General features: G+C 38.5%; 1 protein-coding gene across 1 annotated transcript in view; it reads right to left on the bottom strand.

Annotated features, from left to right (window-relative positions):
• QARS1 (glutaminyl-tRNA synthetase 1) overlaps positions 1–14432 on the bottom strand; it is a 1547311-nt gene that overhangs the window by 723898 nt on the left and 808981 nt on the right. Inside the window, exon 8 of the mRNA XM_044078737.1 lies at positions 9112–9183. Within this exon, the coding sequence (XP_043934672.1) occupies positions 9112–9183 (72 nt within the window). The remainder of the gene's footprint in view (positions 1–9111; positions 9184–14432) is intronic.

The following is a 14432-nucleotide window of genomic DNA, read 5'->3' as shown; positions in this document are numbered from 1 at the left end:
TCGAACCAACTGGATTAAGGGTCTGTTAACACCAAATAATATTGACCATTCCACTGGAAGATATCCGTGGCTACTGTCGATCAAGGTAGTTTTGGAATCTGGTTAAGCTGAAGTGTTTCCTTCGGTTGATCAGGCTTTGTACTACTACATACTGAACAAGATGAAAGTGCTCTCTCAATGTCTTATAACATAGAAGGCCAAAATACTAGTCCTCTTACCCTTCTTTTGGTAGATTTGGTTCCTGGGTGACCACGATGCAAGATAGTAATGTACTCTAGTTGCAAGGTCTTTGCAACAACTACTTTTGGACCTTTCATTATGATACCTTTTGTCAGACAAAATCTCATCTCTGTATGGAAAATAAGGTTGCAATTCTTGAGGTAAACTAAAATGCCTTGACACCATCCTTGATTGATAAAGTGGTTGAGCCTTTGTAAAATTGGATCTGTAACTGTGTGATCTCTCAGCTCATCAAGACGTGTGGAGGAAAAATTTCTTACTTCCATGACTTCAAAATCAAAGTTCTCATTCTTGTGCTGTTCTGTGGTATTTCTGGGCGATCTACATGATGCATCAGCAAGATAAAGAAGTTTGCCTTTCTTGTAGACAAGTTTAAAATTGTACTTTTGCAATCTTAGCATCATAAGTTGCAGTTTGGCTGGAGCTGAATGCATTGGCTTTCTAAAAATAGTGACTAGAGGTTGGTGGTCTGTTTCAATCTGGATAGGTCTACCATAAACAATCATGGAACTTCGAACATGCAAACAATTGCCAAAAGCTCTTTCTCGATCTAGGCATACTGCATCTCAGTTTGGGTAAGAGTTCTCGATACATAGGCAGTAGGTTGGTTCTCAAATTTCAAAGCATCACAGGAAAGTGTTACTGGTTTGTGAACATCATAGTATCTGAGTATTGGTCGACTTGTAGTTCTGTTTCAGGACAACTAATGCTCTTTGATGTTGTCTAACCAAGACAAGGATACATTTTTACGTATCAGCTGTTTAAGTGGTGCTGAAAGCTGTCTCAAGTCTAAGCCTGTACTTATAAATGCATGACCAACATAAGTAACTTCTTCTAGCCTGAATTTGCATGTGTGGATTGAGCTTAAGATTCACTTGACATGCCCTTTCTAGAACTTTTCTTAGGTTTCTGTCATGCTCTGCTTCACCATTACCTCTCAGATACCCAGAAAAAAATTTGCTCCATTGCACATTGAAAGATTTCACTTGCAGAATTTATTCCAAATGGCATTCTAAAAAATCTGTACTAAAAGTAGTGAGCAATGATGTTTTCTTCTCAAGCTGAATTTGCCAAAATGAACTCTGCATCTAAGACAAAAAAAATAGTGGCATTTGGCATTAAGGCTGCGACTTTGACTGTGTGCATTGGATAAGGAGGTCTTTTTAGTGCTTTGTTCAAATCTCGTGGGTCAATACATATTCTGATGTCATCAGAGCTTTTCTTATGAGCCACCACCATGGAAGATACCCATTCAGTTGGAGTTTCAACTGGACAAATCACACCTTGTTCCATACCATTGTATACAATTCAGCATTGACTCTGTCCTGCTTGGCTATTGGAACTTTATGTGCTAGCCTGATAACTGGACTGACCTCTGGGTCTAACTTCATGGAGTACACAACTGGAGGATTTGCCTAATTTATCTTCAAATAGATCAGCATAGGTAGAAAAAATGTGCTGGGCAAAATTAGAGTAGTGGTCTTTTAAGCTAACTTGGTGGACTTCCTTATTAAATGAAAGTAGTTCCATTTTCAAACGGTCTCTGAGCCCCAGTAATGACTGGACGTGCCTCTTGACCACATAAAATAATAAGTCATAGCTTCTTCTAGCAGAGTAACATGAAAGCACTACTGAGCCTTCATTTTGAATTTCTTCACCTCCATAAGCAACAAACTTTCCATACCTCGCCAAATCAAGCCTTTCATTTTGACACACTCCAGCAAATGTTTCTGCTCACATAACATTGCACTTGGAACCTGTATCAACTTTGAGCTCTATGAGTTTGCCATTTATCCCAACAGTGCAAAATACTATTCTTTGCCCTTAAATCTATTGCGTAAAGAGTTGGCTTGCCACTGTCTAAATGATCAACTCGTTTCTTAAAATGTTCTCTTTTAATGAAAGAACGTGGACCTTTTGATTTACAAAATCTTTTGAAATTATTCGGTTTATTACATCTGTAGCATTGTTGACCAAAAGCTAAACAATTTTTCCTTTTAGTTTCATGATAACCACCACAATTATGGCAGTTGGCAATGAAACTAGGTTGGAGCCCATGCTTTGAGTTTGCTGACTCACTCTTACGCTTCACTGAGACTGTGAACTCTGGAATTTGCTAGAAAGTTCTGGGGTTTACCAGTGAGTGCTGCAGGGACTACAGTTGCTGCCATGTGCTTGGGCCTGTTTCTTTTAACAATGTGCTGCATACTATCAACATGAGCCTTATCACTGTGCCTTCTAGAGCCATTCTCATTTGTAAGCATATTTATGTGCTTTTCTGTGAGCTCGTATTATCTGACAAATCTCAATGGCCTTATTCAAAGTTAAATCACTGTCACAAAGCAAAATCTTTCTCGCAGCATCATCTTTTATGCCACACACAAGTCTGACCTTTATCAACTCGTCCCTTAAGTCAACAGATCTGCAAGTTTTGGCTTTATTTCTCAGGTCAGTTATATATGCTGCAAAACTTTCACAAGGCTTTTGATCCCTTGTGTAAAATAAATGCCTTTCCATTTCTCTAAATTACATTTTAAGCACTCTGTCTCTCCCTTGACTCAGCCGGTACAACAATATGATGTTTCCCCCTCTCCAGCATAGATAGCAGGTGCAAACACAAATGAATGTTCCCTTTCTATATCTTCTGACCGATCTAAATTAAGCAGAATAAATGCCTTTGTACGGTCATCTTTATCAGAAAATGCAGCCTGTGTGAAAATGTCATAGTCTTGCTCAAACACACTCCAATTCTCAGCAATATTTTTATCAAAAATGCACTGGGTTTCTGAAATCCATCTGCCATGCCCACACACAATGAAAATATGGCCCATGTAATTATTTATGAACAAATAGTTCTGTGAGCTTGTAACAACATTCAAATGCACAATAAACTCTTCAAAAGACTGTACTTTGTGAAATTTGCTCTGTAATGGCTGTTTTTTGCAAAATAACTACTGTAACACTGCACAAACATGTGAACACATTTATTACACTTCTGATAACTCGAACACCTTTGCTTAATATGAAAAATACATACTCGCAAAGCATGTGTTGAAAAATGTGGTCATTTCCCTTTATTTTATTAGTTTTATGCAATTTGGATTTTATTTCAAACATTTTCCGTAATAATTTGAATATTTTTATCAATATAGTACATATCGGTTTATGCGAAAATTTAGAGATTTCTGTATGCCTCGTTTCATATTATACGAAAAGAAATAGTGCTGAGACAGTTTTAATACCTGAAATTCGTTTCTGACCTATTTTGCGAAGTATGCAAATTTTAGGAGGATCCACTCCTGTATATTCCTCCAGCATCTAAATAAGTGCCTTAAGTCATTTTAGCCAAGCCGTTTCGGACCTTATGCCCCTTCAGTATGCTTCATCTGACCTCATGTCCTTTTAGATATGCAGCTTCTGACTTCATGTCCTTTAGACATGCTTCTTCTGACACCATGTCGCTCATTCATCTCTAACACATATGACAAGGCGGCTTGGGGTATCGTTCAGATGCTTTAATACATACAAACACATTAGGATGAATAGCAGCATCATTACATATGAGCAAACTAGTTAACAATAGAGCTTACACACATATGTGCTTGCAGTCTGGCTTGCACGTGCTCAGTATTTATAAACTTATGCAAGCCCTCGGATAGCTTCTTAAAGGTATATACACACATTGATCTACAAGCACCAAATGGGGCAGTACTGTCCTGGAGTGCATCCATGAATTTTGCCTTGAAATCCTCAGCCAAAGGCTGCAATCTCAGCAAAGAATAGCCCCTGAGGACAGAATCAAATGCTGCTGATCATATAGAAAACCTTACCTGCATCATAAATGCATTTTATGGAGTGTCTGGTAACCTGGGAAGAAACTACCAACAGGGAAGAGAGCTGGCATTTGGCTGCAGAATCTGGAAGATCTGTCAGCAACTGAGAGGCCTGGAAAAGTAGGGCCAGTACATACTTAGATATGTATTTCTGATAATTAATGGCCCTAAAATCCAGAGTAGAGGAGGTGTACATCTTTTTTCCAATCCTCACCATCATTTTACTGTCCTTATCAGAGGACAAGAGGTTGGTTGAGGGCAGTAATTTAGAGTGCTTATCAGCAGAGAATGAAATCACAGTTGGATCTGTAAGAGGGCATTTGTACAGATAGCTGCTGTCTTCAGGGACTTTATAGAACCTGTCTGGCCTTTTGGGCGCAAAAGGATTTTTGGATGCTGAAAGAAAAGCATCTTGAAAAGTTGGTAAAACAGTTGGGATAGCTGAAGGGGCAGGACAGTCTAGTAACAGGTCATGGTACCTCTTTTGTACTTCCAAAAATTGGGAGCTTTCCACTTGAAAAACTCCTTCATTCTAGAGATAGTTTCTCCAAAAGTAATATCCTCTTCAGGAGTCTTTACTGTTAGAATTAACTTCAGGACAGACATAACCCAGAGGAGAGTCAACTTGAGTGGAGTATGCCAGGGACTCATCTGAAGATAAATCACCTTCTTCAGAGGCCTCTTGTTCTACAGTAGCACTCCTGGGTGGAAGGGAAAAGAGGAAATGCAGGAGTAGGAGGTAGCAAATTGGAAGGCCCAAGTGCCAAAAGGCATTCAAGATTCCTTGAGGAAAAAGCTTGCCAGTCTAGGGAATGATCCTGTGTGGGAGACGCATGCTTTTGTTTGCGTTTCCTTTTGAGTGAAAGACTTACCCCTAGGGCTGGGATGGATGGGTTGATGTAGGCCTAGGCTCCAGCCCAGATGTTGGCAAGACTTCAATTGACAGGGCAGGAGAGGTACTGCAAGGAACGTCTGAAGGAGCAAGCCATGGTTCCCCCTTGCCATCCAAAGTGGACGTCAACAATACCTCTGCGGACATGCTGAAGGAACCCTCCCTAGCAGCTTCTAAATCAGAACCCGCCCAAAGGTGGAGAACCAAGCACCGTATGTACCTCCAGGCCTTCATTGGCTTTGAAAGGGATGCCTGGGATCAAAGTCACAGCCGAAGATTCAGGCCTTACCTTTTTCACCTTCTTTGGGGGCTAACCTGACTGACCTGGAGTACCTTCCACAGCAAGCGCTAGTTACCTTAGTCTCTGGTTCTTAAGATATATGTTAAGGGCAGACAGATGACTGTGGAGTGTTTTAGGAACGAAAGCCTGACAAATGGCACAGGCATTGTAGTCGTGACTGGAACCCAAACAGAAAAGATGCTGGTCGTGGTTGTCTGTGTGGAATCTGTCTTCCACAATGGCACTTGCCCTGGGATTACATTAACCTCTTACAAGCATGTAGTAGCAAAAGCACAAATAAAACTTCTTCTCCAACGGGGCACTTATCTGAATGAAGAATAAATTCGGCAATCAGACGAACAGTAAAAACTGTCATTTGGACTGGCAGCAGAGAAGTTCTGAGGATGGTACATGCAGACGGCACTTTTATGGCTGATGTTGGCTGTTTCTATGTGCAATGTTGCATGTACCTAGCAGTAGCTTAAGTCTTTGGTATACTGGCTGGATATTTGGGTTGCCTAGGCGGGGAATCCCTCATGTTATGAATACTGCAACATGGGAATAGGACGACATTTACAAATTATAGAAAAATTGCGGATGATATTATGAATAGAAAAGAAGACATGTAAATCATGATAGGAGACCTTAATAAGGCATTCGGTACAACTGGACATGAAATCTTATGGGTAATAACGAAAGAATACAATACAAGTAAGATAGTTAGGAAATTATGTACGTCAGCATACAGTAATAATACAGTAAAAAATACTCGTAAATGGCTGGTTAAGCCAAGCGGTACATATGAAGAGTGGTGTACGACAGGGATGTCCAATGAGTTGTATACACTTTGCATTAGCTATGAATGTGACAGTATGTGAAATAAATCACAAAATAAAGGAGGCAGGGTATATAACACCTGAAGGGTTAGGAATTCCAGTTCTGTTAACATATGCAGATGGCATTATAACAGCAAAAAAAACAAATTTGAAAAAAAGAAGCAATCATTTGCAAAAATGAGTGTCTAGAGGTGATATGGATGGCTTTAAATAGAGAGAAAAGTAAGGTTTAGATAACTTAGTAAAGGTAGGGGGTATATATTTTATAATGAACGAAATTTCTGTGTTCGGTATAAAATATGGGAATAAATACATAAGTAGAATTCAATGGAAAAAAAACAAAAGAAATAAAACAAACCTGTCTTTTCTAGAAAACATATAAATCATCATTCAGAAAAAAGGCTTATTTGATAAATTCAGCACTGAAGGGAAAATGGTATTATGGGTTCTGCAAGAAACCCAGTAAAACGAGGAGTGGTGCATACACAAAGAAGAAGGAAGTTTAAGGTTACCCAGTGACATATGCTATTTCATTAAATTTGTACTAAGTGTTAAAGTTGATAAATGAAAAAGATGAGAGATTAGTAGTAAAACTGTATAAATATAAGTACGATAAATTTTGGAGTATGGTAAAAAGAGTAAAAGAAGAGTGTATAAATAAAATGTTACCCAGAAAAAATATTTTTGTGGAAAATAAAAAGATACAAAAAAAGACAGAAATGTATGGTATAAGAATATAATGATAAGACATTATTATGCACTACCACAGGAAAATCTAACATAAAAAATAAAGCTATAAAAATAAGAAGCAAATGGTGTAATGAGAAAGTAAAATGTCAAGATTTTTTGTAAAGACGAGTAACAGATAAATTGCCGGTAAAAGGAAATATGCCATATAAAAAGAAAAGTAAAAGAATATGTTTACATTGTCAAGAAGATGATACTATGGAATATGTGCTTTTAAAATGTAAAACAGTAAAAAAAAATATGGGGAAACCTATGCAAAGAATTATTTCAAAGACATAAAAATTGGATAAAATAAATATGGATAAGATTAAATATGGATATTTTAAGAATAAAAGTAAAGAATAGATAGAAAGTTATTTTCTGTTATATGGAATGATGGAATAAATTAAGTTATGTTTAATAATAAACCATTCACCATTTAATTAGAAAGCCAGCTTGCTTTCTATTCATTAACATCTTATTTTCTGAAGTATTTAAGCTCTGCACCCCATCTGGGAGGATCAGAGGGACTGAATAAAACACGAATAAGTAGAAGCCAGGATTAGATATTCGATAGATATATCACATCAAAGTGGGTAAGCCTAGAAAGGGATTCATAAAGTTTATAGTCTTCTCTATGACTAAGATTAAATATGGATATTTTAAGAACAGAAGTAAAAAATAGATAGGAAGTTATTTTCTGTTATATGGAATGAAGGAATAAATGAAGTTATGTTTAATAATAAATAGATTTTGGCAAAAATATTAAGTAAAATCAGATGGTTACAGAAAAAGGAGTGAGGGTCTAAATGGGGATAAAAATTTAGTATGATTGTAAAGGAATTTATGAAGTTATATAAATGGATGTGTATATCTATACATTTGTAATGTTTTAGAAATATGTCGTAAATAAGAGTTCTTTTTATATATAAATAAAGGATTTCTACTCTTTTCAATAGGTGCCATGGGATCTTTTATGTCCACCTCAGCTACTACCAACTGAAGATGATGGGGCCTCGGTTTAACATCTCATCCAAAGGACAGCACACTCAGGAGTGCAGCACCCCCTCCCCCCATGCTGCACTGCAGTGTCAGTAATCAATTTTCCTGCTGTGGGAACAGAACCCACAGCCTTCTGCACCAAAGGAGAGTGTGCTACCTGTTGCACCACAGCCACTGACAAAATGGCTGAAACACATCCAGGAAGTGAAAAGTAAGACATTTTTAACTATGGGGTGGCCCAACAGTGGCTAAGAATGAAGGGAACTGCTAGTAAACGGTAAAATGGATGGCAGCAAATTCAGTATATTTCTTTAACATCAGAAACAGAATATGTCAGAGGGGAAAAATGCCTGCAACATATCTTGGACAGCCAAATCTGGTGGGACCTGTGTGGACATGAACCTAGAAGGTAGACAAAGGATCCAGAATACCAAGAAGCAGCCACAACCTAAAGTCAGTAGGCTGCTGAAGGTAAAATAACAGTGGCCAAAACCAAGGTACCTATGTTGGCAATAGTTACCAAAGATAAAGAGGCACTGATGTCGTCAATTGGGCAATATCTACATACTTCAAAGGCTTAAACAGGAAGACCAAAGAACACTTCTTGTGGCTATTCAATCTGTCTCAAATATGTAAAATGCCCTTCTGATCTTATTTTTATGTATTCCTTAGACTCTCTCAAGACCGTCTAAAAAGAAAGGGAAATGTTTCCTAGTCTCCTGTCCATTTTTCTTGGACATGACTTTCCCCAGTACTGAAAAATATAAAAACCTGAACTGCTGGACTGGAAAGAGTTTAACATTCTGGTATTGTGTGCTTGTTAGATCAAACATCCAACTAAGAATGAGACAATCTGGGATGTGATTACTCCCAAGGTCATTAGCAGGCACATTTTAGCAAACCTGGCCAATATCAGCCTCAAATACAACCTCAGTGACAGTGTTTGCAGTAGAAGCAACAGCTACAAGTGCAACAGTTAGAAAGAACACGAGCATGAGAGGGAGAGAGACAGAAACCTCAAGTCAAGTGCTGAAGCGAGATACAAGAAATGCACTGTGTATTCTTAAGCTTCGTGCTCCACAGACCTGACTAAAAATCCTGGTCTCATAGATGTATAGTCATTACCTGGTACAACAACAGCTGAGTAAAGATTACCTCATCTATCGAGAGTAGAACTGTTCATCTGCCATTTTACTTGACAAAATTAGCGGGTGCAGTTAACCTGGATCCCCAAACTTTCCCCCTTTTCAACCTACATTCATTTGAATACTGATTTAGTTTTGCATAAGATTAAAGACTCACCGCACTTGTGGAACTTCAAAGCTTCCCCCCTCAGCTGCTCCATCAGAGACTTAGACTCCAGTTGAACTTCACCTAAAATTGAAAGACAAGGAGATCACCATAATTAAGTTTTCCCAGTAAATATTTTTTCAGTCTTCCTGAAAAATGCGCATTAAATAATAAATCTAAGTAGTATTCCATTCACCAGTTAATTAGAAAGCCAGCTTGCTTTCTATTCATCAACACCTTATTTTCTGAAGTATTTAAGCACTGCACCCCATCTGGAAGGATCAGAGGGACTGAATAAAACATGAGTAAGTAACAAGCCAGGATTAGATATCCGATAGATAGAACACATCACAGTGGGTAAACCTAGAAAGGGATTCATAAAGATGAGTCTTCTCTCTGATTTGAGATTACCTACCCTTGCTTCAGTGAAGCCAACCTGCTGAAAGCAATCTTTTTGAAATACTACTACTGGTAAATAATTTAAAAACGTTTTCTAGCATCAGAGTGTACCCCAACACACACCCATGTCAGGTGCAGTGCACTCTGAATCTCCTTATTTAATACAATAAACACAAAGGTCACTTTATATTGGGAAGAACACTTTCCTCATTCCAGTGGTCACGAAACTGGGACATTCTCAGACACTTGCCCGTGGACCTATACAACCCCACTAAGAAAAAGTATACTTTACTAACTGGAAAATGGTTTTCCTTCTCTTAATGAAAGTAGTCTTTAGAAGAAAAGATGACTTTTGAGAAGATTAATTCACCAAAGCAAAATTACTGACTATCCAAGTTGCTATCAGTTCTACATTACAGAATGCATTTCAAAGACAGGTTACCTGCACCAAGCTCCATGAATGCTGCATATCAGCAGCACCTACTAGATTTTACTGTTCTGGGGATGGGTGCAAGGAACAAAGGAAGGCTGTGCTCGCGCTTACACACACACACACACACACACACACACACACACACACACACACACACACACACACACACACACACACACACACAATCAAGAAAATGTTTTCAATATGGTTCAGATATTTTATTTAAGATACACAGACTGGATTCTAGTACTTATTTCCTGCCATGACAAAAATATAGTAAAGAAAGTCATAACACAAACTTCACAATTAAAGCACAAATACATTATACATGACAGAGTTTGACCAGGCAAGATAGGCCTGTACAATACCAGCTGCTGCACCATTGAAGCAGTTAAGAACAATACAAAGGCACTTCCTAGGTTAAACTCAACTGTAAGGTAGATTACTTGTAATGCACTGCACAGTTTTATGCAGTATCCTCATCATGATTAAAATACATTTAAACTGCTGGTAGGTACTTTTACATTTTACAGAGACCATGCATTCCATGCCTTCAACCCCAGAAGGAAAATGCCTTGGGGTAAAGCATTCTAAGGAGACTGATGCCTGAAGAAATGTAAGACTTAGCTGAAGAGGGGCCAGAAGAATGACTGTTTTAAGTAATGTTCCAAGGGTGAAAAGTGGCCTACAGAGCTGTATAACTTAGGGAACAGGAGGCAATCAATGCCCTTTAGAGGAAAGGCAGAAGACTTGCTTCCTTAAGCATGAGGCAGCTGTGTTTAAGCCCTTGGAGCTTGAATCACAAAATCTACATGTTTCGTTTAGCATAAGGAGCATTCTCTTGATGTCGAAGGAGCCTGCTGTCATCGCTTACAACTTGTACTCAAAGGATGGAATCAAAGTACCTTCTACAATGTTTTATTCTGGATTCAGGATTCTGTAAGAGAGAGATTATTAACAAGTGGTGAAGATTTTTTTGTCCTGGCAGACATATTATCTAGACGACTGAAAAACTGTGTTGGGAGTCAAGCCAGTAATCCAGAGTACTTGTAGTATTTAGTGTGATGGAAGGAGACTATGGTGCACAGGCAATACGATCCAGTTATATGAGGTACTGATGTGAGGTGCTTGGCAGTGCTAAACGTAATAGCCTCAGGTCTTTTGAAATTCAGAAACTCCAAAGGGGTTAAATGAGTTTAAAATCCTGACAAGACTGTAAACTAATATGCTGCAGGTGCCAGAGATTGTTTTTCAGCTGTCTACGTAACTAGGCAAAGACTTATACAAGGTACTTGTAGAAACAGAAAGTAGAATGTCCTGAGACAGACCCTTGAGAAACATCAATGAGTTCAGAGTAGTACAAGTGCACTCCTTATTTTAACCAGGACAGGTCGGACAGAATAGGCAGCTCCTCACCATAGTTTTAGAAGATACTATATGTATGCATGCATGCAAAACTGATTGTTGATGTCAGCGTAATATGGCCCTTCCTAGAATTAAGCTGCTGCTTGCAAAGAAGACTGCAGTTTATGTACACAGAGAGTTGGAAAGCAGTTATCCTTTCATGGATTTTAAACAACAGAGAAAGGAATGAGATGGAGAAGTACAATGCGACTCTCTGTGGGAGGGGAATTACTGCTAATTTCCAAAGTTCAATTACGTCACAGTTTAGGGGGTACAGCTACAAAAGTACGTCATACCCAAGAACTACATGGTAAAGCCATCAAGTCATATCATCAGTTAAACAGTTATGAACAAAACAACTCTAAATGAGTAGACAAATTCCTTCCACCCAATTAATGACAGTATGAGTAACTAGAGAATGAAACCATTGCATTTCTAATGGGTGTGTTTGTTTCCTGACTATTCCAATGCGTCAGTACCAACAGCAGTTTATATGTATATATTTATTATGTGTACATTACTGTTGGTGTTAGTTTTCAGGCATGTAGCATGCAGAAGAAAGCAAGCATCTAACCCAACAATAAAAAAGACAGCAATAAAAATTGTTGCAAATGGAGCAACTGTAAATCTGTAGCTTAGTGATGCCAATGTTTAAAAACATACCAATCATACACTAAAGGAATGGCAGTGTACTGCAAAAGCATGATCTCAACTGGCAACAAGTTCAAATATTTATTAACAGAAAAAATAAACATTTATTTGCCTTTTGCTTTTCCCCTAGTGCATTATGCAGTTGCTGGACAGAGGTTCTTGATTGCCTTTCTGGGCCATATTCATTCCAATGACTAGCTAAGCAAGCACAGAGATTTATGTAAATTGTGTTTATGTATTTATATATTTATTTATTTGTTATCCATGTAAGAATACTGGTCCAAAGTCCATTTCAGGCATGCATGACATGGGACAACTGGCAACAGAAAGACAGTAATACACAAAATTAAACAATTAGTAAAAATACAACACAAACAACATTGATAACAAATGCAATAGAAACAATTATGCAAAATGATAACTTATGATAAAAATAGACTAATAAAATACAGCATAAAAGATAAAACAATGTTGAGTTGGCTTAGAACTTGAAAAGAAGTTACATATGTACAAATGTGTTCTTTTACAACTTGAGTACCTTTTTTAACCTTTAATTCTACACACCTGCTCAATGTAACATGCATTTTGTTAGACTTACTAATATGGGACTAAAAGAGGCATTCGTAGATTTCGGGTAGCAGAAACCAATGTATCAGTTAATGTGCTGTGCTTTTTCAGCGGTGATAACTTCATAGATCACTCCTTTAAAATGACATTTGGCCTAGTCAGATTTAGAAGACAAGCATATTTTAACAAAAAGTATACAATGCTCTCAACCACTTATGGCATAAATGACCAAAGAGAGAAATGTGCATTATCTGAATGCTGGAAAGCAAAAATTACTTCTTTAATATTTATTTCACTTACAGCACATAGGTTGACTGGCCCCTTGGGGATCTTTCTCATCCACAGTTTGGTTATAAAATATAAATAAATGGAGTGTAAACAATACCAAAATAGGCAAAGCAGCATAAACACAATAAAAAGAATGCAGAATCAGTAAAGTTACACAGTAGGAGCAAAAGGTAGATAAAAATGAACGAAAATGCATCAAATGGCAAGTAAGTAGCTGGAAACTGAAGGTAGAAAGACAAAAGGAAGTTCATAAGAATACTCATAAGATGTAAGAAGGAAGCAGACAGAATAAGGGACAAAGTACAGTTGTGTACACTTACCATAAATGTAGATGTTCGAGTATATATATTCACTGTTGCAGTCATCACATTTGGGTTATCTGCTTGCAGTAGCCCTCAGTCGGCCTGATTATCAAAGTCTTGGGTCCTGCGTCAGTTGCCGTCTCATCTTCCGTGACGTCAGGTAGTCAGGGATATAAAGCATGCAGCCAACGCCATTACATCAGTTTTTCTTGCCCCAGATGTCAAGTGCCCCCCTAATGGGAAGCAATTAACCCTCCAACATAAAAGCAAATACACCAAAAAGCTTTTAAGCATAGTAAAGGAGAGTAGAGGTATAGCCAAAAGAAGTCAGGGGGCTGGAGGGAGGGTAACCAGGACTGCAACAGTGAATACACTCGAACATCTACATTTATAGTAAGTGTACACAACTGTACTATGTTCTTCGTGTTTCACTGTTGCAGTCATCACATTTGGGTAGATTCCCAAAGCTAAGGATGGGAGGAGGAATTTAGATAGCATTAGGACCAGCTATAAGGCCCTGCAAGACTGCAGTGGCAAAGCCAGTTCCGGATTTAGAGAAAACTGGTAAATGGTAATGCTTGATGAAAGTATGTACAGAACTCCAGGTAGCAGCTTCTAGGATGTCCCTGGTAGGGACACCTCTGAGAAAGGCTGTAGAGGTAGATGCAGCCCTGGGTGAATGGGATCCAATCCCCTGTGGGATAGGTTTTCCATGGAGTTTATAGCATAAATGAATGTAATCGCCTATCCCTTTAGAAATGGTTTGCTTTGAAATAGCCTTCCCCTCTGACCCTGCAGCAAATGCCATCAGCAGTTGTTCAGATTTCCTTTGAGGTTTAGTCCTGTCCAAGTAAAATCGAAGTTGTCTGTGCACATCTAAGGAGTGCAGTATCCATTCCCCTTTGTTCTGTGGATTAGAAAAGAAGGTTGGCAAATGAATGGACTGATTAAGAGCCACACTGGATACCACCTTGGGCATGAAGGAGGGATTGGTCCTTAGGGACACCCTGTCTGCATGAAAGATGATGAAAGGCTCCACTACCATAAGGGCCTGTAATTCAGATACCCTTCTTGCTGAAGTGATTGCTAAAAGGAAGGCTGTTTTCCAAGAAAGGAATTTTAACTCTGCACTTGAAGCTGGCTCAAAAGGAGGAAGAGTGAGTTTTTCCAAAACAAAGTTAAGGTCCCAGGCTGGAGTTGGAGCTCTCCTGGGTGGTCTTAAGTTTTTGGCCCCTCTGAGGAACTGCTTGAGCAGTGGATGAGAGAAGAGGGGTGGTAATGTGCTATAA

This window comes from Protopterus annectens, chromosome 7.part1 (assembly GCF_019279795.1).
Source record: "Protopterus annectens isolate FY-2018-M chromosome 7.part1, PAN1.0, whole genome shotgun sequence".
NCBI classification, from domain to species: Eukaryota; Metazoa; Chordata; order Ceratodontiformes; family Protopteridae; genus Protopterus; species Protopterus annectens.
This window is presented reverse-complemented; position numbering and strand designations above follow the sequence as displayed.